Raw genomic sequence first — 24,362 nt, 5'->3', positions numbered from 1 at the left:
TTTAAAAATAACTCTTTAATCATATGCACAGAGGGGAGAACGGGGAGCACCAGGCTGACTGGGGAAGGACCATCACCTCCCCCTGTCCCACTGTCTGCTTGGCCCAGTTCTGAAGATCACACACACAACTGGGGGCTGAGAGGGGAGTGGAGTATGCGGAGGGCAGAGTGGACAAAGGCAAGAAGGGCGAGGGCAGGGCTTGCAGTAGTCTCAGTCGGTGGACTCCAAAACAGATTCACTCAGTGCAAGGTCCCAGTAGTGTTCCGCGCCATGTTTTTTGAAATGCTCCCGAGCCATGTTCTCTGTAGGGCACTGTTTGAACTTCATATCCCCAAAACTCCGCTCTTTGGCCGTACCCTGAAAAGCACAGGAAATGTGTCACAAACACCGCAATTTCTCATTGAAACCAGAATTTTCTTTTTAAGACCTAGCAACAACTGTACAGCAACACATCAAGTTGAATGTGATTTTGTGGTAAAAATAAAGTCTAACATTCAGTCCTAAGGAACGTATTTGCGTGATTTTTTCTTATGCATCAGGCTTTCAGTTTTTTGACTGAAGGAAGGAAGGGTCATTTTGCACTGATGTTTGGGTTGAAAGGTAAGTCAGGACAGGGTTATGAAAGGAGGAAGAGCAGTTCCTGGAGAAGAGAAAGCAAGAACAAACTGCCTTTAACCAGAACCAACTCTTGGTTGATGCCCAGAGCACACAGAAAGGACTAGCATCTGTTTGTCTAAATAAAGCCTTTCTTTTCCCTAAAAAAAAAAAAAGAAAGGAGGGAAGCGATGGCTTTTTCTTCTACCACGCTTCAAGGACTAGATTTAGGTCTTTAGAAGAAATGAATTAGAGAGGCAGGAACTGAAAGAACTCTTTCCTCAAGATTTAGTAAGAACTTTTATTCAAGCTGTAGACTTTGAGTCTCAGTGACAAAAAATAATACAGAAGTTAGCTTGAGAGGGAGCCAGGAACTTTCTGCAGAGAACTAAATCGCTGCAGTGAAAGATCAGGATTCTCACTAACAGCTCTGGCAACAGTAAAATGCTACCTCAAGAGGATTCCAGGAAGCAGACCCCCAATAAGGAGACGCACATAGAACTTCGATTCCGAGGCCTTTCTGAGAAAAAGGAAGAGAACTTACAAGAGGTGAGGGGCTCAGAAATGAAGTGTGCAGATGGAGACTCAGGAAGCTGTTAAACAGGTGTTAAGATTACTGTGACCCAATTTAGACAGAGAAGTTGAAGGAATCTGGGATTAAATGAATATGTGAAAAATTCAAACAGTGATAGTCTCTAGAAAATGATTCTAAGGAGTCAGAAAGAAGGAAAAGGACTTTTTCAGTAAATGCTCTTAAGATTTACTAAAATCTTAATCAACTAGAGGCTAGAAATCTATTACTATAAAAGCAATCTACTACGTATTCACTACGTTTAAAATTAAAAGCTAGACACATGTATATCAATACAAAAAAGTGAAAATATTAAATCAACACCAAAATAGCAAAATATTTACAATGTGTAAAATGTCTTCTGAAGTCAGGATAAAGGGTTACTAAAAGTTGTTAGACATCCAGGAGAAGAATCACAATCAAGAAGGCGCCCTGGTGGGACGGTGCCTGTAAAACTGGCCGCTGACCCACAGGAGAAAGATGGGGTTTTCTATTCTTGGGGAAACTCACAGGGGCAGTTTTACCTTCTCCTACAGGGCCACTGTGAGTCAGCAACAACTGGCAGTGACTTGTGGTTAAATAGGATATAGTATTCTTTCCAAAGTATAAATTCTTAGTTTACAATTTGGCCTGAAAATGTAAATTCATTCATTCCTCAGAATGAATACTGGTTCACTGAGAAGATTTCAGGGTTGGACCAACTGGATAACACACTACGATTTGAAGATGTTCCATTTGAAGAGTGACTGAGTCACAACTTATAAAGTCTTATCACATAATTATCTAATTCAGTTATTGCCCATCAACACACACAAATATATTAAAACACAAATTAACTCAACCCTGCAGGAGAGAGCAGAGCCGCCTGCCCTGTGGGTTTCTGCGGTTTTGGCGTCTGACCGTGTGGCTAGCAGCTCTGTGCAGCCCACTCTGTCACCAGGGCTCCTTTGATTAAGGGTAGGAAGGGAAAGTGACACGCATACTTCATAGATAAGGCGACCGAATCTGATGGTGAGTGACTGGTCCAGGTTCCATAGCTAGATTCCCAGTTTTATTTAAGTCCAGTGCTTTTTTCACTACCTCTAAATAAAGAAAATCCCATAATTTAGTATGCTTTCCAAATCTCATATCCTTGCCTATGAAATAACTCTCAGCAGAAAATCTGTTTACCTGCTACCAGCATGCCCCTATTTTCCCCCACACAGCACACCCTATGAACTAATCCCAGGAAGAATTTGTCGCCACACATTCCAAATGGATTTCACAAAGAAAGGAGTGATTTCTTTCATTCTTTCTTTTTAAATGAAAAAGTTTTAAACATTTTATTAGGGGCTCATACAACTCTTATCACAATCCATACATGTACATACATCAATTGTATAAAGCACATCCATACATTCCCTGCCCCAATCATTCTCAAAGCATTTGCTCTCGTTAAATGAATTTCTTAAGGACTGTTCATCTGTTTAGTTTTCAACTATTCTATTGTTCCACCTGAGTAGCAGAAACAACCAGATATTGGCTAAGGTTCTGCTTCAGTACTTCACAAAGAATCACTTACCTCCCAGACTAAGACACATTTGTTGGTTTTCTTCACAGCTTCCTCATCAGACTCTTCATCATCTAGAAAAGATGGCAGAGTTAAGTCTCACTCTAGATTTAAACTAGAGCCCATAGATTGGGGTTCTCAACAGAACTCATGCCTGGAAAACCTGTCTATTTGGTTGGGATCAAATGTCTTTCTCTATTATTGTACAAAAAAAAAGACTTTCAGTACTTCAAGGATAAAAAGTAAAGCATGGACAAACTTAGAGTTAAGAAAAGTAAGTTTCTGTAGCTAGAAATGCTCTAACCCATGTCTTCATGAAAAGAGAATGAAGAATGATGGCAAAGACTATGTCAGACATACAGAAAAAAGGTTAAACTCGGGCAAGTGAACACTATGAGGCTAAAGTCAAAAAGTAATGCTTTCAAAGCACAGAAAGCTTTATCAAACAAAAATATCAATACGTTTCTCAACATATCCTCATCAGAGTCTATATATACGCCTCTGACGGCAGTGTTTCCTTCTTGCTCATCTTTCCTTGGCGACCTCTGCAGCTTTGGCATCCTTAAAGGACTCAAATTGTGTTCTTTGTACATGTTCGAGTCTGAGGCGCACAAAGAAGTCTGAAGGGAGGAGATTAGGGCTGCAGGTAAGGTTTCCCAAGGAAGTTCCCCCCAACAGTCCTGGCTACCCACCAAGCAAGAACAAGCACCTCCCCATGGGAGACAATCATCAGTGCAGCTTTCCTGTCCTCTCCTCACCTCACAAATGCAGGTTTCATGTGAAAACTTCTTCCGAATAACCCCATGACCGTCCTTATCCTTTAAGAAGATCTAGTAAGATCCCCCCTCTCATATTCTAAAACCAAGCTCACTGCCAACAAGTCAATTCCAACTCATATTGATTGCTCAAAAGTCACTGTAACTTTCAGAGTTTAGCTCTGCCTTGAATTTCATTAGCCTAGTAGCTCCTAGCAGAAATCCAAGATTAGTCCTTTATGATTATTCCCTAAGACTACCTGCATTAGCTTATATCTATGTACAACTGATGAAATGAGCAGTCCTTTTGAGCTAACTGCTCTGTCTACATATAGATCAACATTTTTGGCACTCATCAAGCCAAAAACTTGCTGAGTCAAATTAAACCGTTCACTGAAAATGGAAAATGTCAAATCCTGAGGCCCCGACTATGGTGGTCACTCTACGGTCTCCTTACAGTTTCTTCATTCAGACACGTTCACTGCCTTCCCTCTCTGGCTCATCTTCAAGGTCTCCCTGATCTTCTGTAAAATGCTTGATCCGTATGCTTTATGGGGGCAGCATTCCCATATATTGTTGTAAAGTTTAAATAATCTGGGGAGATAGCCACTTGAATTCTTTTAAAATCTGCTGCTAGCTTTGACCTCAAGGTGGTACCTGTTGGATTTCTCCCCTGTACCCTGGTTTTGGAAGGCTCCCTACCGAGACTGAGATGAAGACAAGGGCACGACTGAGAGACCCTGTCGACAGTCATCCTTTGATCCCAGAGACATGTTTAGAAAAAATTTGGACCCCTAGTAGCAATACTTTTTGAAAGGTGTTTTTTGATCTAAAAATCTGTCTTAAATCCTTTGAAAAACTTAATATAATAAAATGCAATACTGCACATATGAACACATGGCTTGACAAATTTTCATAAACTAAACAGACTCATGTAACCAGTATTCAGATCCCGGGAAGGCAAGGAACAGGTTGATAGAGACAGACACAATAGCTTTATGTTTACAATAAGTGCTGTACCAGATGATAGATGCTACAAGGGTATTTATTATGTACCTAAGTGGCATGTGAATGTTTAGCAGGTTCACAGTCAGAATAGCTCTTTCTAAAATTCCTGAGAACCACCTTGTGCCAGGCAAGTGTGTCAAAGAGGCGGACCACGATGAACGAACAGATGGACCAACCCCACCTCCCATCGCTCTCCCAATTAAACCCCCGCCAGTCCCCATTCACCATCTCCCTTCGTATTTGATGTCTGTTCATCCCATTTTATCCGATGCAGCATAAGACGCTTAAATTTCTTCTGGGCCTTGGGGCCTGGAAATAGAGAAGATGATGTTTTTGCCAGAATTGTGAAAGTTAATGGGGTGGAGAGAATCTCGGAGCTTATCTAAAGCTCAGAACCTTAACGTGGTTGTTGAAACAATCCCAGGAACTAAATCTTAGGGTCGTCTACTCTCTAAACAAAGAGAAACAGAGCCCCATGGAATTTAACCAAGGTATGGCTCCAGTATACTTTTTCTCCCTTTTCCCCACCAGGCTAATCATTGCTCGGCCGACCGCTGTCTGGGGATAGCCTCTCTCCATTTTTTCAGACTCACCCCCTTCCACTACTACCACGTTGACATCCTTGTGCAGTACCACCACCCCTGTCAGGTACAGTTGCCCAGCATTGGCCTCAATCTTGAACTTCTTGGCTGGGTTGCTCAAATTTCGAACTCTGGAGAAGGGAAAGTTTAGTTACAGCTTTCTTTTTAGCTGCAGTGGCTGCCTCTATGTAATTGCAAATAAGCAGACGATCCAAAATGGGGTTCTCTGTAAAAACAAAGGCCTCTGGAATAAACAACATACACAAATGCTTTAAAACGTAAAACTGAGTTTAGAACTATTTCCACTTTCTCTGACGCATCTTCAAACTCTGGCATTGTGCAACTTACAGCAAATCTCAGGTTATCAAATTCACTCTAAAGAGGAGGGATAGGCATTTATCACCATCCCAACCACAGGTAAGCTAAATGTCCACGACAGTGAAAGGTGTATAAATGGAGTCACAATGTTCCATATTAAACATATTTAGAAGGATGCATGAAAAACTGTTAATAATGGTTACCTAGCTCTGGAGTGCTACAAAGAAAGGAATTGGAGAATAATAAATATTTTATTTAGTTCCTTACTATATTGTTAGTAAGTACTGATTACAATTATTAAAATACATACAATGTTTATGCTATAGAATTGGTTAATAAGAATCATGTTTAAAACTAGTGGGTACACATGTATTATAAGAACAAAATGAAACTATCAAATCATCTGGAAGTTAAAATATTTATAGCGCATAAAATGTGTTTTGGAAGGGGGACCAAAGAATTATTAATTTATATTTATATAGAGAGACAGTAGTTGTGTATGTGTGTGTGTGTGTGTGTGTAGTAGAATCACTATAGAGGAAAGGAATTTTTAATGTTCCCTGGGGAAACAGGATGGCATCTTATGCTTCACAGAGGATGCACAGCCCTTGTTCAGATGGGCCTGAATAAAGACACTCAGATATTCATTCATGGTTCAGAACTCATACTGGTTCACTAACACGTCGCCATTATCAATAAAGTTCTAGCTCCCGAATTCACAGTAGGGTTACTTTGAGAAAGACACAGAAACTATTTTGGCATTTCTATGGGAAAGGCTGGCCCGTATGGACACCTACCTATACACAGATATGTGTACCCCCTGTGAAATGTCTTCTTTAAGCTTTTTAATTTTCTTGACCTTTCTCTGCTCTGCTGTAAGTTTCCGGGCGGCGTTGGCCTCTTCATGCGCTCTGTCGTGACAGGAAGGACATCCACAAGTGAGAAAGGCATTGCAGACCCGAGGCACGGCTGAGGGAAAGAGAGAGCAACAGAGGACTCTCCCTCCCTCCAAATATGGATCCCCCAGGAGAGTTTAGGAAAGGTACTTGCCCTGGGTTTCCACCCAACCCCATGGCACTTACTTCTGTCTCTTTGCCATTTGAGCTCTGACGTGGGCTTCTACCTTCGTGGGGTCTTGAATCGCTTCTGTTCCCAATACGCGCATCAAATTAGAAATCCTCACTGCAGCAGAGAGAGAAGAGTGAATCGGTTATGTAAGCCAATTCTTCAACTAAGATAACTTGTTATATCTCCTCTACCAATTCATACTGTTTACCTACTTCAAGTCTCTGCTCAAAAACTCCTACCTTGACAATCTCATCCAATTAACTGAGCTCTAATGGAAAGTCACATGGTCATCTGAATAGCTGATATGCAGATATATTGTTTGAAAACTTATGAAAGGCAAGGAATATAATTTCTTTGGTTATTTTTCACTCTGATCACAACGTACAGTGAATGATCCTGTATGCAACAGTGCTCACTCAAAATATTAGTGGTAATGAAAATAATTATATGGGTCTTAGTCTTTTAAAACTAATTCTCATTTTTACTACACTTGATCTTAGCCAAAAGGTCGAGAAGCGATTGAGTTCATTTTCCTATGATTAATTATGCATACAACAATATGCACATACAGGAGCTACTAAGATTTCAGAAACGAAAGAACTGGACTATAAAATAAGCCCCCACTCGCACCATTATAAACACTTTCCAGTTCCTGATTCACTTGAAGGCTATTAAAAAGTGAATTTCAAGACCATTATGTTTCCAAGATCAGACACAGTATTATATCATCAATAATACTTGAAAATAACTATGTCTCAAAAAGAAAACAGCTTAGGGGGAGAGCGGGTAGAGAGGAGCTAACACCAAGGGCTCAATAGGAAATAAATGACTATTAAATAATATGGCAACATATATACAAATACGCTTGATACAACTGATGTATGGATTGTTACAAGAGCTGTAAGAGCTCTCAAGAAAATGTTTTTTAAAAAAAGAAAACAGCTTAGAAGGGGGGAAAAGTAACAAAAAATGAGAATTGGACCATGTACAATACCCTCCCACCCCTACCCAGGGGACAAAAACATAAAAGTGGGTGAAGGGAGACAGCGGTCAGTGTAATATATGAAGATAATATTAGTTTATAAGTTATTAAGGGTTCATGACAGAGGGAGGGAAAAAATGAGGAGCTGATATTAAGGGCTCAAATAGAAAGAAAATGTTTTGAGAATGATGATGGCCACAAATGTACAAATGTGCTTGACAATGGGTGGATGGATGGATGGATGGATGGATGGTGATAAGAGCTGTAAGAGCCCCTTATAAAATGATTTAAAAATAACAATAAAACAAAATAACAAAAACAGAACTGATAAATGATCCTATATATCGGACAGCACCCAAATATAGAGAAATGCTCTGGTATAAAATAAATAAATAAACTCGCCCTCCTTCTCTGCCTCTAAGTTATGTACCTTTGGGTTCTGGAGGAGGCATTAGACCCAGTCTGACTTTTTCTTGTAGTTCCTTCTGTGCTTCTCTCCTTGTTTGCCTCCGAAGCTTCTTCTGTTCCTTCTTGGTGAGGTATACGCCCAGAGTAACTGGCGTGTCATTATCGACTGTCAGAAATAATCCAAAGCAACAGGCATGTCAAGGGACTTTGAAGAGTGTAAATTACACTCACAGCAACTTTAGCCTAAGTACTGTTATTTTTAGGTTATGATTGATAGGTTATTTTAAAATGAGATTCATCTCTATCATGAGTAGTATGCTAAGCTTGCTTTTCCTTTAAGCAGTTGAAACTGTTCATCAAACCAAAGGAGGTAAAATAAAAGACAAAGTTGCAGCTGCATTGGTTACTCAGAGAAGATTTGGGCAAAGGAAAGGGAGCCCAGAGTTGGGTGTTCCCTGATTAATGCACGAGACTGCTGCTCTGACAAGTTGAGAGGAGATGCCGACCCAGAGATGGCTCGGAGGACAGGCCTGGTGTCCAGTCTGGAAAGTCAGCCGTGAACACCGTGTGCAGCGCCTTCTCCTGACACACTGGGTCCCCCTGGCTTCAGCATCCACTTGATGGCAACTGCTTGGTTGGGTGCTGGGAAAGGATATTTAGAATTCCATATTCTGAACTAATGTCTCCATTAACAATTTGAAAATCACTAGTCTAGATGGTGAAATTTGTTTTAAGAGTTATAGAGATTGGAAAAAACCCTTTGGACCCCAAAAGCAGGTTTACCCATCCCTTTAAGACAAGCAAAAATGCGACGACATGTTTCTAACAATCCACACTGGACAGAATCTGGTTAAGTAAAATCCAGTGATCATTTTAACTTACCGTATATACTTGCGTATAAGCTGACCCGAGTATCAACCAAGGCACCCTAATTTAACCACAAATCTGCATTAAGAATGGGCTGAAAAACGCAGCTTATACACGAGTACATTATTCAATTCTTCAATTTATTTTTCTAAACATATTAAGAGTTATTATCTCTTCTGCTCGTTCCAAGTCTTCTGAAAGTGATCATTTGAAACCTGCATCACCTTTGAAGATAGACTGATATTATTTCTACATAAGGAAATTTAGAGTTCTAAGTGACTTACCCAAGATATTAAGCTAGTTAAAAAATATATAGACAAAAAAAAATATATATATATATATGGACCAAATCATCTTTTTCCCTGAGGTGATAGCCCTTAGTCACTCTTCAGGCCTGGAGCTGAACTCACTTCTAGGGCTTACCTTTCAGTCAAATAATAGATAAGGCAACTCTGCTCACTGCTATCAAGTTGATGATGACTCATATTGACCCTTTAGGACGGAGCAGAAGTGCCCCTTTGTGGGCCCAAGGCTGTGGATCTGTGCACACGCAGACAGCTTCATCTTTCTTCTGCAAGGCCACTGGTGGGTTCCAATGGGTGATCACGCACTTCAGGACCTTAACCTGCCACACCACCACAGCACGCCTTAGAAAACCACCCACCCACGATCACAATGGCAGCATCTGCCCAGAGATGAAGCTCAGAAGGCAGGAATGGCCAGGAAAGAAGGAAAACTGGAAATGGTGAACGGAAGAAACAAGCAAGAGTGCTGTGAGTTCTTGAACCTGAAACCAGTCCACAGAACGTGCATTCTGTGTAATACTCAAGTCACAACGGACAGAAGATTGTCTTTTAATAAAAAAGGAAAGTAGAACTCTTGATTGATCCAATGGACTGCTACTAGGAAAGGTGTAACAGAAACGGGAAGGAGGAAGGCAGAGTCAAAGGCACGACGGGTGGAGTGGCGTTGGAGTCGGCTCTCTGGCGGAGGCCGACTGCTAGCACTCGGCAGAGTAGGCCTCAACACTCCAGAGCTGCACCGAGTACCAGAGGAGCCCCTAGCTCCATGGCACAGAGATTCCAACGGGGTGGAAAGAGAACACAAACCTACAAATTGTAACCAGCTTAATGAAAACGTGTGCAATTCACTTCCAAGTGCTTAACAGTCACACTTCGGTAGTGACAAGTAGGCTGAACAGTACAGACACAGAACGTTTCCATCAGCGTATGAAGTTCTTTTGGAGAACGCTGCTACAGAGTTGATTCAGTAGTCTATACATTACCTGGAGGATTGAGCTGGGCTGGATGTTCAACAAGATTTGTGATTCCAAAATAATCTTCTCTCTTGGGATTTTCCTCTGTACTGAAGGTGGAGGGAGAAGGGAACAGAGGGTAGGTGGGTAGAGATGATTTTTCTGAGAGGGAGTCTTAGAAACACAGTGAAAACATCTACGATCAATAATGTGTTTTGGCCCCTTTTACCACTTATGTAACAGTTAACGAGATCACATCCCCAAGCTGAGAAAACCGGGTCCTACGAAGACTGAAAGGGTTCTCCAGCTGTCATTCTCCACTTTTCTGAGCTGCCCCGAGGGGCACCAATCGCTCAGTATTGACAGCAACTCCCTGGAACAGGGATTGACAAAGGAAGGGTGAAACAGGCGTCTAAAACCCTGTGTCAGAATGACGGAGCAGAAGAGTTCTCACACACCCACTGCCACCGAGTCCACTCTGACTCACAGTCACCCTACTGGGGAGGGCGGAACTGTTCGCGTGGGCTCCAAGCCCAGTGTGTAATCTACTACAGGACTCCTAGAAATTGCGAGAGCGCTCCAACTAGGTCTTCTGTACTTCATCATCCCCTCCCCCGCCAACTAAGAACTCCTGTCTCATACAGCCAGTGGAGGCTCACAGCGTGCTGCTACTAAGTCTGTCTTGACTCATGGCGGCCCTGCAGAACAATGCAGAATGGCCCTGTGCGTTTCCAAGACGGTGACGCTTTCTGGGACTAGAAAGCCTCATCTTTCTCCTGCGGGTTGTCTGACAGTTTCAAACTGCTGACCTTTAGGTTCGCAGCTCTTTGCACACCCACTACATCACCTGGGCTCCTTTTATTAGGAATAAAAGAATGTAATTAAGTAAATAAACATATTAAAAACAAAGTATAACAGTGTGTAGCAAAAGTTGTAGAACAGACACACACACCCGGATACTTGTGACCATGTATCTTCTCTATTAACTCAAATAACTCAAAATATTTCATACAATATATTCTTTATAAATATATTAGAGCTTATGTATAGTTAGCTATTTCTCTTGGATTCTTTTTTTTTTCTTCCACTTTCATGCAGGAGAAGCGTATCTCCTTTTAAAACTACACCTATCTACTTAACCTACTGCCATCAAGCCAATTCAAACTTAAACCAACCCTGTAGGAAAGGGTAAACGGCTGCCTAGGACTGTCGCGGCTAAAAGGCTTTTCTTTTTCTTACCCACCCTCCCCTCGGTGCTGGCTGTAATTCTTTCATGGGAGCAGAAAGCCTCCTCCCCCAGGAGCGTCTGGACCTAGCGCCCTTGCAGCTAACAGACCAACACGTAACCCACAGTACCATCAGGGCAGTACAGTAGTAAGAGGTATTAACAAACTCACAGGTCAAAGCCATTGGGGATGATGTAGGAGTCCCACCACTCAATTTCAGGAATATCCCCTTCCTTCAGTTCTTTCTTAGGTGCAATGAGGGCCAGCTTAGTTGAAGTATGAATGCCAGTTTTCCGTGCAGCCTGTGAAATTTCTGCCTGAAGTTTTTCCAGTTGAGCCTAAATACAAAATAGAACAGGAAGATAAATATGAATCCCAAAAAATAGAGACGTGGTGTTCAGATTTTACAAAAATTAACATTTTACATCTAATGCATTCATTTGTAATTTCTCCTCTGTTTAATCCCTAAGTTAGTTTAATTACATACACCTGTCACGCTCATTTCTACCCCTTTACCGCATAGTCTGCCTATAGTTTAAGTATGCAGAAATTAAATTCAATGAGCATTCTGAAAGGGGAATATAAAAGTGAAACGCTGTTGAATACACAAAATTTTATTCTCTAGGTGTGTGGAGCTTCTGCAGTAAAATTTAACTCTAGGTGAACTTTACTGTCACCTATAATCTTCTAAATTATTTCTCCCCAATTTCATTTTCACCAAAGTAGGATATAATTACGAAAACACAACAGTTAAAAACCAAGAATTCTTGGAGAAAAACAAACAAAAACCAAGAATTCCTGGAATAAAGACAGTATTTTAAAAATTATTCATTGCTTTAAATTACCTGTTCATCCAATTCCTCAAAACATAGAGACTTGAGTTAATAATATTTTAGGGCTGTGTTCAATTCCCTGTGTCAGTGTTCTAACTTCTTCAAAGCTTTGAGTTATACCCTAAGCCACAAACCTTTGTCCGCAATCGTTGGGCAATCTTCTCAAATTTGCCTTTATCGTGAAATTTAAAAGTACGTCTCTGGCGTTGGGATGGGGCAATTGAGACTCGGGGATCAAAAAACGTGTTGGACTCCATGTCTTCTGAAGGCTTTTCTTTCAGCTGTTGCTTGAACTGCTCCCTCTTCACAGCACGGATATTGGCTTTCAGAGTAGGCATCCGGTGTGTGAGCTCAATCTCCTTGCCTGTTGCATCTACAGTGCGACCCTGCTCATCTAGAATCAGGGGTGTCGGCTTCGTTTGATCTTTTAACTCCACCTTCCTGAAAGATAGCCCACAAAGAAACAAAGCCCTTAGGGAACAAGGCAAACAAATAACAAAAAAATAGAACAAATAATATGACTGAAAACATTTATGATGCTAGGTATCTGATTTATCACCATCAAATGAAGTAAAATTTTAAGTTATAAAGTGATGAGAATTTGTAAAATTCTATTTCTTGACTCCTGAATTCTTGAGTCCAATATGAGATGCCCTATCAATTTTAAGTGCTAAAAACAGAGTCTATTATCTTTACCCAGTTGCAGTGAATTCTCAAATCTAGTCTTATTCAATGTGGTCTAATGGAAAAAGATCTGGCTTAAACATCAGAAAACCTTGTTCGACTCATAGCTGCAATACTCAACGAGGCTATGATTTTAAGCTCAGTTCTACCAACTGGTTAAAAAAGGAAGGAAAGGGAATTGGCAATAAAGTCTACAGCAAGGCAGAGCATACATTCAGTTGGTATTTAATGATCATATGTAAGAAACATAAAATTTTTTTTATAGAAACATAAAACTTAATAGGTTCTTTTGAAAAAGAAAATCAGTCAAGTTATTTATTGCTTTCCCCAAACTTCAAAAATGACAAGGGGCTTGGTGAAAGAGACACTCACGGGGGAGCAATGCCCATAGCGTGAAGATTGGCCAGGCCCACCATGTTGGCATTGCCAATGAGGCCTGGCTTCAGTGCCAGCTGGGCTTGGATGCGAGCCTGTAGTTCAGCTGCTTTCCTGGCCTTCTCGATGGCATCATTCATGAAGGTGGCAGCCTGGGAAGGTTGAATAGTGTTGCCAATTGGGAGTCGCTCTGGTTGGGAGGAAGAAGGAGTCTTTGGCTGTGAGACAGGGAAAAAGATCAGAGGAAATGCGATGAACAGACAAATAAGACACACCCATCCCGAAACACACACACACACACACACACTCTCTCTCTCTCTCTCTCTCTCCCCCCCCCCCCTCTTTAGATTTTAGTAGACTAGGGTAGATGCAAACTCTTTCTGGACTCTCAATTAAGTGGATGGCAAGAAATTTAGGTACTAAAGACTTTTCCTTTTAACCTGGGCACAATACCTGAGGTGTAGGGGGGTTGATGAAACTCAGCTGTTTTTTCCTCTCCTCAATTTGCCGCGTTGCTGCCTCCATCATCTGTTTGATCTGCCCTCCAGAAAAGAACAAGTTGAAGAACAGTAACTAGTCCTCCTGTCACCCATGTGGGTTCCTAGACAGCTTTCGGGTTCCTACCTGGACCTCAATACTCTACGACCTAAAATTTTCTACAGACTCCAATCTACCTGTACCAAAGGCTAGAAAATAAACTTAGCAAAAACAAGCTTCCAGAGCTGAGCACTAGAAATTTTCAACTCAACCTTCTCATGGCAGGATTAGTATATTAGGTAGCTTGATAATTAAAACCTGACATTGAATCTTAACTGTGTCACTGAATACTTGTGTAATCCTGGACATGTTATTAAACCACTAAGCCTCCAAGTGTCTAAAAGGGAAAAAATTGTATCTATCTTACAAGACTGTTGCAAGATTAGACATTTCCAATAAAACCTACCTAAATTATTATATTTAACCAATTTTTAAAACCCTTCAATTCTCTGAATCGGTCCTTGAATTCCTAGTTTAGGAAAACAGAGTATAGTTCAAAGACCTGGTTTGTATAAATCCCTTCTTTTGGTCTACATTTTAAATAAGCTTTGAGAATGTAGTAAAATGATACTTTTCACATTTTCAAAAAGGGACCTGATCTCAAGGTCTTTCAAGATGTATTTTCTAAAACCTACTTTTGTTTCTCTTTTTCGGCATTAGACTTACATAGCTCAGAATGCAAAAAGCACTAAACTAAAAACAAAAACCAACCACTTCTGTGGAGTAAATTCCAAACCACAGGCATGGTCCAGGCAGAGGGTCGCTGTCCCAAAGGGTTTCCTGGGCAGTAAGGTGCGCAGGAGCAGACTCCTGCTGGCAGGCTCAAATAGTTGACCCTGGCTAGCAGCCAAGCACTTAATAACCAGCACCAGGGCTCCGGGGACAAGGCTCAAATGGGTACATTGTGTATCCTCCACGCCTGTAAAATATCTTCACCAGTTCTTTTCCTTCCAGAAATATTCGCACATATGCAAACACATACATACATACATATATGAAGGGGCTTCAAAAGTTAAATTTTCATTCCGTTTTCCAAAATCTTTTTGAAGCCTCTTTGTATATATTATTTTTCATGAATATATTTTAAATGGTACAAGAAATATTTATCTTAAAAATATATTTATTATTTATAGGGTATGCTATTTCATAGGTGACTAGTTTAAAAATAGTTACTTCTGTTCAAAAAATATGTCAATTTAAGTTATAAATGATTTATATCTATACGGCATTGTATTTGGAAAGTCTCTTTTGCTATCAGAGTTCTGATTACTTGGATTAATCATTTCAATAATCCTGGAAGAAGGGGTTAAAATGAGCTGATACCAAGGGCTCAAGTAAAAAGAAAATGTTTTGAAAATGATGATGATGCCAACGTATGTACAAATGTGCTTGATATCATGGAAGTATGTATGGATTGTCTAAGAGCCCCCAATAAAATGATTTAAAAATTTAAACATTCTCAATAATCCAATAAGGTAGATAACTGGATGCTATTCTCCATATCGCAGGAACTCAGTACATGCTATTTCAAAAGTCCTCAACTGGCATACTCCTGGTTCAACTCAAGGGATGCAAAATATACAGCAGAAAATAAAAGTGATGAATACCAATTCAAACCAAGATCAGAATATATCAGGATCCATGTATACCTTGCTTCTTGAATTCAAAAATCACTTTGTCTCCAGGCCCTGATTACTCACCTGGAGCTTGGTCAGCATGCCAGGGCTCTCTGATGGAGGCCCAGGGATCACCTCTGGCTCCTCTTCTACCTCCTCGAAACGGGGTATCCGTCGCTTCTTTACTCCTGAAGATTCTTTGGAGATCTCAGAGTCATCACCAAACACCTCCTGAGGAAATCCAAAATAAAGAAAAGCTGTTTTCCTGCGCGTGAGGAAACGAGAAGAATCATCCCAGTCCCTACCAGCACTTTGTGGCTTTTCCCAGGGGAATATGATACGACCTTGCAAATGGCTTCTTGCCAGAAGTCAGGGGCTTCTAGACCCTCTAAGCGGACCATCTGACCCAACTTTATCATTCTGCTATTGCAGTCAAACAAATTTCACCCCCAAGTTCTTATGAATGTTCCTGTCTGAAGGTTTTTGCAAACACTACTGGTCACAATTGTGCTGACCTTTCTCACCTCTCATTCCAAATCCTGCCTAAAACTCACCTCCTCCAGGAAGTTTTCCTCATTAGTAACCTCACCCCACTCTGATCAACCTTTTTGTTTCATATCCTCTCAGTACTTAAGAGCGTGGTACACACTACGTTAAATTACACTGCAGATTCTTTGTTTGCCAAGTGTCAGATCTTTCAGTGTTATTACTGTCTCCAAACTAGAGTCTAAGCTCGTTCAAGAACGAGCTTTCTCTTTGTTCCTCAGTTATTCCCCTTAACACTTTGTTCTCATCAAATAATGGAACTCAAATATGCTGACTAATTTGCAAGGTGAATCTAATAGGGCCAAGAGTGGCCCACTCGAAGGGGCAATGGGAAAAAGCAAATGTACACACCGGTGGTAGGCTTTGGGTGACATCCCCTCTTCACTAGGAGGGCTCGTGTTTTGCAAGGACATATCCTCAGCCAGGGGCGAGCGCTTCCTGGAGCTCCTACAGTTCAAGAAAAAGGACTCTCCCATAATATATTGTGTGGGTGGGGCCTGAATGGGCCAAAAATGGGACCCATAGCCCATGGCTATCTAGAAACCTTCTTCAGAAAACCATATAGATAATTAATCCCACCCAATGTAGTCACAGCATGCTCTCAGCACTTACACAGCAGCACGCTTTAACATCATGTAATCTTCACTGCACAGACCTGTGTGTACTGTGACATCATTCCCGCTTAAACATGACAAACTCCAGTAAGTCAGAAATTCTATATATAGTCAACCCCCAAGGTGGCTGATAAAATGTACACGACCTACTATTCCGATTTCATAATTGTGACTGCATTTTACTGCCCCACCCCATACTACAATGTCTTTCGGCAAAGACGCTCGTTCCTCTCACCAGCCTACTATGCCTTAACCTGAAAGGCAGTTTCTCCTGGTCCCAGTCTGGCCAGGGGACCCAACAGATACTGCTTATCTGCTCTTTCTGCCTCAGGAAAAATGATGAGATAGCCAATATCGAAAGCACCTTGGAAAGTTTTGATGGGAATCACAGATTTTTTTTACTTTCAAGAAAGAGAAAGAAATGAAATAGAGCATATTCAGTGCTACTAATAGTCAAAGAGGCATGATGACCAATTAGTGACTAGAACAAAAAGCACACAGAGGAAGAGGCTTTTGATCCGCAGCATTGGCTCCGTTAAGAACCCTATTCATGGGGCCAGATGGCTCACATTATGCGTTATAATGGCTGGCTCTCAAGACATGATAAATAGCGGTTTTTATGTACTTTATAAGTCCACTGCTGAGAGGCTCCACATAGAAGCAACAATGAGGTCTAGAGCTCAGGGAATAATGCAGTCACACATAATGAAGCAACATAATCTACAGCTCACTGTGCTTGAGTCAACTCTGACTCACAGTGACCCTATAGGACAGGGTAGAACTGCCTGTGGGTTTCCGAGACTCTTTAAGGGAGTAGAAAGTAAATAAAAACACAAGATCTAAGAGCAATCAATTTATAAGTAGTAATAAGGGGGAAAAAGACACACGAGCTCTAAAACTACCAAATACAAAAAAGAACAAGGCTACCAATCATTTATTTGGATATATTACAACCCATGATGTACTTATGTGTTTTATCAACCTAAGGTGGTGATAGTACAGGTTGACCCCGCTACGTGAGTGCCTAAGTACCTCTCCTGCACACTGGATACCCTCCTAGTGGATATCCACGTGTTGAGCAAGGGAAGCCTGGCAACATTGTTACCATTAAAAACACTCCCAAACGCTTTAGATAGTTAACTGTAACCTACCTTTAACTCTCTTTTTCTGCTCCTGTCACTGCTAGACTTGGAATGCCTAGAGCTTCGGCCTTCTTCTACAGCCTCAAACAGTTTGTCCACAAATCGGAGAGTAGAATCATCAAGAAAAGGTTTCAGATGGTCTAACAGGGAAAAATAGGTGTTAAGATTGAAATTCAAGAATAATTTACCCAACATTAAGCATATAACAGACACCAACACTATAATTTTATCCCCAAGGAAGGGGGGAAATACTTTATTCAAGTTCTTTGTAGGAGTTCCGTAGCAAATGAGCTTGCCCTGTGAGGTAAAATAGTTATCTCTTTCTGTGAAGTAGCAAGCAGCACAGCCAGGGTGACCTATTAGGTTGAGCATGAGAGTTGAGGATGCGTAAGTAAGTTTTTCTTAAATAGCAAATGAGAAGGATGATTACAATTTGTTAATTATCATTAACAAAACCTACTACCCGCAATCTTTTTCATGCATTCATAACTTCGCTTTCCCCCTTAACTTCTTTAGGCTTAGATGTCAAAGACACATTTATCTGACTTTAGTATATTTCTTAAGTATGACTTAGGTGACTTAGCACACCGGCCAAAGGGAGCTGGTTTGAGATTCAAAATATACCACAAATATAACAAGCAATTAAGAACAAAAGCAAAATTAGTTATTCAGACAATTTTTATTGTAATGTAGGAGGGAATAAAATGTCACCTGACCTTTTAATTTTTTTGCTTTTTTTTAAACCTGACCTTTTAAAAAACGTTCCAAACAGGAAGAGAATTTGAGGGAACTTCTAAATAGTTTGCAGCATCCCAAATGCTAAGTCAAAAGGTTCAGAAAGATACATACCAGCTGCCTTCTTCTTGTCCATGCCCTTCCCCACACAGTTCAGTGCTGCCGTGACCACTGTGGGCTCCGAGAAGCCCAGGACCCTCTTCACTGTCTTCTCGATCCATGGTTTCAGCTCATCCAGCTCCCTCTTAGACAGCGCCATTTTTTTGGTGTTTTTTTTGTGTGTGTGTTTTTTAAGAGAGATGGATCACTCAAATGAAACTCAATTCTGCACCTACAAAGAAACCAGTTAAGTTAGAGAACAGGACAAGATAGGACAATAATTGGAACTGCCTTCCCAACCATATTGCCAATCCTTATGGGTAAGTTCCTGTAGTTTGCTTGAAGCCTTATTTGAAAGCAGAAAGAACTAGACTCCATTTATTCTATAACCCTAATTCAGTAACCAGCAGCAAATCAGTGATCTGTGGACTAAACAAACAAACTCTGGGGCTCACCCAATCAGACAAATCACTTCTTTCTCTCTTTTCAATTCTATCAGTAAAAGTTAGCAAATATGTAACATCAATACTACTGAAAAAACATTCCCATTCCCATTTTCTTGGAAGGTTCATTCTCTAACAGAGTTCAGACCTATGGGTTTCCGGTCTTATACGGGATGCAAATAAAGAGGGGTTTATCCAGGTCAGCCATCCTGTATCAGAGCTCATAATCCTCTGTAGCCAGAGTCATCCCAGTGGGAATTCTGCACCAGAAAATCAATTCTCTCTAGTGTTCTACCTGGTCTCTGGCACTGACTTGATCAGAGTGATACTTCAGCTGAGAAACGAATATCCTCATGTCCTGGAGGTACTCTTTTCTTTCTCCTTTTTAATCTCTTTTCTTCTGTTTATTAGCTCAGCAGAGAAAACACTATCATAAAAGATTCTGGTGGGACAAAGACCTGGTTTGGGCCTTTGTTTCTGAAAATAACTGGAGCAATTAAAGTGTCTCTGATTTCCAAAATAGCCAGGCAAGTAGGGCTATATGGGACCCACATCTGGTGTAATTAACTTCAGGAAGGGAGGAGAACCTAATGCAATTATGGATCTTAATTGATTGAGTGGATCATAAGTATACATTAAGGCCCAAATCATGCATACTCATTGAGATTTCAATAAGTAGGGAACCCTCAGAGTACACTCTTTGGGGCCTCTTATATTGGCAAAGAATATTGTCAAAAACACAAAAACAAATCTGTCCTCAAAGAAGTACAACTAAATGCTCCTTAGAAGCCAGGATGGTGAGACTTCATCTCACATACTTTGAACATGTTGTCAGGAGAGACCAGCGCCAGGAAATGGACTTAGTAAAGTAAAAGGGCAGACAGAAAGAGGAAGACCATTACAGGGAAGGATTGCACCCACCTGGCTGCAACAATGGTCTCAAATGTAACAATTAAAAGAAAGGCAGAGAGTCAGTCAGTGTTTTGTTCTGTTGTACACAGGGGTAGCTAGGCTGGAACAGATTCAAGGGCACCTAACAACAGATAGGTGAAAATAGCCATGAATGGGAGGTGACAAATCCCTAGGGACAACAAAGGCCCATGGCAGGAACCCTCCCCAACTTTGCCTGATGCATCTCTGCTTGTTTCCTTTATGGTTCTAATAAGTGAGTAACTGGTAGAACTGCCCCTGTGGGTTTCTGAGACAGTTGTTACAAGAGTAGAAAGCCTCATCTTTTTCCCATGAAGCAGCTGGTGGTTTCAAACTGCTGACCTTTTGGTTTACAGCCCAACACATAACCACTGTGCCATCAGGGCTCCTCCCTCTAATGATAAGTATAGGTAATTAAAAACACACCAGTGAGGGGGACTTGGGAGAAGGGGAGGTGGGGGGAAAGGTAGTGATGTTAACAAATCCAGGGATAAGGAAACAAGAAGTGATCCAAATCAGTGGTGAGGAGGGTATAGGAGGCCTGGTAGGGCATGATCAACGGTAATGTAACCAAGAGGAATTACTGAAACCCAAATGAAGACTCAGCATGATAGTGGGATAAGAGCAAAGTCAAAGGAAATAGAGGAAAGAGCTAGGAGGCAAAGGGCATTTATACAAGTCTAAATAAAGGCAGGTATATATGTAAATATATTTATATATGAGAATGGGGAAATAGCGCTATGTACATATATTTATAGGTTATTAAGGTAGCAGCAGATGGACATTGGGCCTCTACTCAAGTACTCCCTCAATGAAAGCCTATGTGGTTCTATTAAATTGGCATTCTATGATACTCACGTTCCTGACACAACTGCTGAAGACAAAGCAGGTGAATAAGCAAATGTGGTGAAGAAAGCTGATGGTGCCCGGCTATCAAAAGATATAGCATCTGGGGTCTTAAAGGCTTGAAGGTAAACAAGAGGCCATCTAGCTCAGAAACCCACATGGAAGAAGCACACCAGCCTACGTGATCATGAGGTACCAAAGGGATCAGTTATCAGGTATCAAAGAACAAAAAATCATATCATTGTGTGCTCATCTCCCTGATATGCTGAAGACAAATGGGTGCATAAGCAAATGTGGTGAAGAAAGCTGATGGAGCCCAGCTATCAAAAGAGATAGCGTCTGGGGTCTTAAAGGCTTGAAAGTAAAGAAGCGGCCATCTAGCTCAGAAGCAACAAAGCCCACATGAAAGAAGCACACCAGCCTGTGCGATCACAAGGTTTTGAACGGATCAAGTATCAGTCATCAACAGAACAAAAAATCATATCATTGAGGGGGAGGGAGGAGTGTGGAGTGGAGACTCAAAGCTCATTTGTAGGCCATTGGACACCCCCTTACAGAAGGGTCTCGGAGAGGAGGAAGCTAGTCAGGGTATGATGTAGCAACAATGAAACATACAACTTTCCTCTAGTTCCTAAATGCTTCTTCCTCCCCCACTATCATGACCCCAATTCTACCTTATAAATCTAGCTAGACCCAAAGAAAACACAATCTAGTTAGACCAAAAAATGTACACTGGTACAGATAGGAACTGGAAACACAGGGAATCCAAGATGGATGATCCCTTTAGGACCAGGGGTGTGAGTGGCAATAAAGGGAAGGTAGGTTGGAAAGGGGGAACTGATTACAAGTATCTACATATAACCTCCTCCCTGGGGGACGGACAACAGAAAAGTGGGTGAAGGGAGACGTCAGACAGGGCAAGATATGACAAAAAAATAATTTATAAATTATCAAGGGTTCATGAGGGAGGGGGGAAAATGAGGACCGGATGCCAGGGGCTTAGGTGGAGAGCAAATGTTTTGAGAATGATGAGGGCAATGAATGTACAAATGTGCTTTACACAACTGATGTATGTATAGATTGTGGTAAGAGTTGTATGAGCCCCTAATAAAACGATTAAACAAAAAATACACCAGTGAGGTCAAGCACATCTCAATTCATAGTGACAGCTATAGGATAAAGTAAAAATGGCCCATATGGTTTCTAAGCTATACATTTTTATGAAAGGAGACAGCCTCAGGTTGATGGATTTGAACCACTGATGTTTTTTTTTGATTGGCAGCTCAATGCTTAATCCACGGAACCACCAGGACTCCAAGTATAGGTAGTAGTGTCTGTGAGTTTAGCGAGCTGTTATTAATGAACCCACATGGGCAATGAGTCAGCTGGGGCTGGTAATACAGAGTCAATTTGTACAGATCCACTTCTGTGTGATTGGTGGTCAGGGAAGGTTACATGTACAGTTCACGAAGGCTAAACCCCTTCTAGCTGTGACCCACTCCCATAGGGGTGTGCCCGGTTTACCCCCTATAAGATCTCTTAAAATCAAACTCACTGCCACCAAGTCAATTCTGCCTCATAGCGATCCTACAGAACTGTGCCTGTGGGTTTCTCAAGTTGAAAATCTTCATGGGCACAGCCAGCCTCCTGTCTCTCCAGCAGGGTGCTGATGGGCTCAAAGTATTGATTTAGGGTTAGCCGCCCCACATATAACGCACTATGCTGCTATGGCAAGTGCTTAACTTTGACTCCTTCCTTTACATGTTCATCAGTTAATCCAAAGACAAATTAGAGGCATGTAATGGGCATGAGAGGAAAGGAAAAGCTTAACAGGGCAGAAAGGACACTGAACAGTGGGGCCACCAAGCTAAAGTACAAGGAGTTGTCCAATTGCCAACCCAATAGCACTTGGTCGAATTCATTAATTCCTCTAAGCCTTACTCATCTTGCAAAATGGATAGACCTGTCATTATCTACATCACATAATTCATTCAATAAGTATTTCTTGTGCAATTGCGAAGTACCACGCAGTGTCCTAGGAGAATACTCCAAAAGCACCTAACGTACTGCTATCAAATCATTTCTGACTCACAGTGACCCAATAGGATAGGGTAGAACAGTTCCTGTGGGTTTCAGAAACTGTAACTTAAAAAAAACAAACATTTTATTAGGGACAGAAACTGTAACTCTTTACGGGAGTAGAAAGCCTCATTTTTCTCCCATGTTGGGGCTGGTGGCTTCAAACTGCTAACCGTTCGGTTGGAAGCCCAACGCGTAACCACTACACACCAAAGCTCCTGATTGAGGATACAAACAGAGAGCAAAATGAATCGGAATGCTCACATCCTGCTAGGGCAGACTCATAGGCTAGCAAGTGCAAGCCATGGGAAAGCCCAAAGCTATCGTTCATGAAACGCGTGCCCCCGTTCTACGGTCATCCGTCCATTCTCGTTCAACCGAATCCTCCGTACGATGGTGCACCGTAGATAGAAATAAAAATGCCAGAGAGCACCTGGCTTTACCCCGAGACCAAGGAAGGCGAGTGGGGGCGGGGCGCGAGTAGCGCTCGCGGGGGGAGCGCAGGTATGAATGAGCAGGTAGGAGAGGTCTGCGTGCTCAAAGGGTGCCTGCTCTGAGCGCCCCTCTGCTCACCCGGGGTTCCCCTGAAGTCCTCCTCCTTCGCTTTCGGCTGGTCTGCCTACCGATCCCGTGCCCCACCTGGGTACACTGCACTGCTCACCTGGGTCCGAGCGGGTCTCCAACCCCGACCTCGCGCCCCCGCGCCGGGCCCCGCGCCCCCGCCGCCGCCCGCCTCGGCCTCCTCCCGGCGGCCCCGCGCCGCCCGCGCTCTCGGCCCGGCCCGGCTCCGGCGGCTCGCTCGCGGGAAGACCCTCTCCGGGCCCCAGGCCGCCACTCACCGCAAACTTCAGCCCCGGAGACGGAGCCCGAACGTTACACCGGAACCGGAAACCCTTTGGCCGCCGCACGACTTGCCGTCGCTGCCGCCGCGGCCGCCGCCACGCCGCGGCCCCGAGCACGTGACGCGGGGGCCGGGCCGCCGGCTCGCGCAGCCGCGGTGGCCACGTCCCCGGCGCAGGGCGCATGCGTGGCGAGGCGGACGCCTCTCGGGCGTTTCCTCCGCGTTCCGCCGGCGGGCCCGCTCACGGAGAAGGTGGGGGCCTGAGTGGGGGCGGCGCCGTTAGCTTCTTCGTCGCCTGCATCCCACGTGCGCTCAGGTCAACTAGGCCCGGAGGAGCGGCTGTGCGCTTGGCGCCAACAGCCCTTTCGGATGGAAGGTAGCCGCTTTCCGAAGTCAAGTCGGGACCACTAGCATTCGCCTTCGTCGTTATCTTTTCTCCCAATTTAACAGTGGGGTCACAGACCACCAGGGCTCCGAAGAAAGTAGCTCGCTTCTGCGCCTTCGTGTCGTCCATTCGTTAACGAATGCTAATGGTGCACGACTCCTCAATGTGACCCAACGGTTGGTTGAAGTGTATATGTGAATTATGTCAATCACACCATTAAAAACAAAACACCAACTACTTCATGCCTGCCTAGACCCCCTCCGGGAATGATTAGGAGCACGCGTCCTGAAGCCAGCCTGCCTGGCTCTGCCCCCCAGCTCTCCCACTCAGGAGCATCCGTTTGCTCACCTCTAGAATGGGATAGTTACAACAATTTTAAATCCACCTCATAGGCTGCTGTGAGGATAACAAGAATAAATCAGGGTACCATTTTTAAGTGCTCAGAGAAGCGCCCCTGCGCTCCCCCACCCGTAAC

The 24,362-nt window shown here is 42.5% G+C and overlaps 1 protein-coding gene across 2 annotated transcripts; it reads right to left on the bottom strand.

Moving 5' to 3' along the window:
• Window positions 1-23,631, bottom strand: PRPF3 (pre-mRNA processing factor 3). Of its 2 annotated transcripts, none has more exons than XM_075561184.1 (16): window positions 23,501-23,631; window positions 18,379-18,595; window positions 17,539-17,669; window positions 15,312-15,458; window positions 13,528-13,611; window positions 13,072-13,292; window positions 12,150-12,456; window positions 11,354-11,520; window positions 9,987-10,066; window positions 7,857-8,000; window positions 6,459-6,558; window positions 6,174-6,287; window positions 5,071-5,189; window positions 4,703-4,786; window positions 2,727-2,788; window positions 1-357 (listed from the first exon to the last, which is right to left on the bottom strand). In XM_075561184.1, the coding sequence occupies exons 2-16, from the start codon at window positions 18,521-18,523 to the stop codon at window positions 211-213; spliced, it is 2,052 nt and encodes a 683-aa protein (XP_075417299.1). In that variant the 5' UTR covers window positions 18,524-18,595; window positions 23,501-23,631; the 3' UTR covers window positions 1-210. The 2 variants fall into 2 exon arrangements, with proteins under 2 accessions (XP_075417299.1, XP_075417308.1); XM_075561193.1 differs by lacking the exon at window positions 23,501-23,631 and adding an exon at window positions 23,323-23,445.
• Between the last annotated feature and the right edge of the window lie 731 nt (window positions 23,632-24,362).

This window comes from Tenrec ecaudatus, chromosome 1 (genome assembly GCF_050624435.1).
Source record: "Tenrec ecaudatus isolate mTenEca1 chromosome 1, mTenEca1.hap1, whole genome shotgun sequence".
Lineage (NCBI taxonomy): Eukaryota > Metazoa > Chordata > Mammalia > Afrosoricida > Tenrecidae > Tenrec > Tenrec ecaudatus.
This window is presented reverse-complemented; position numbering and strand designations above follow the sequence as displayed.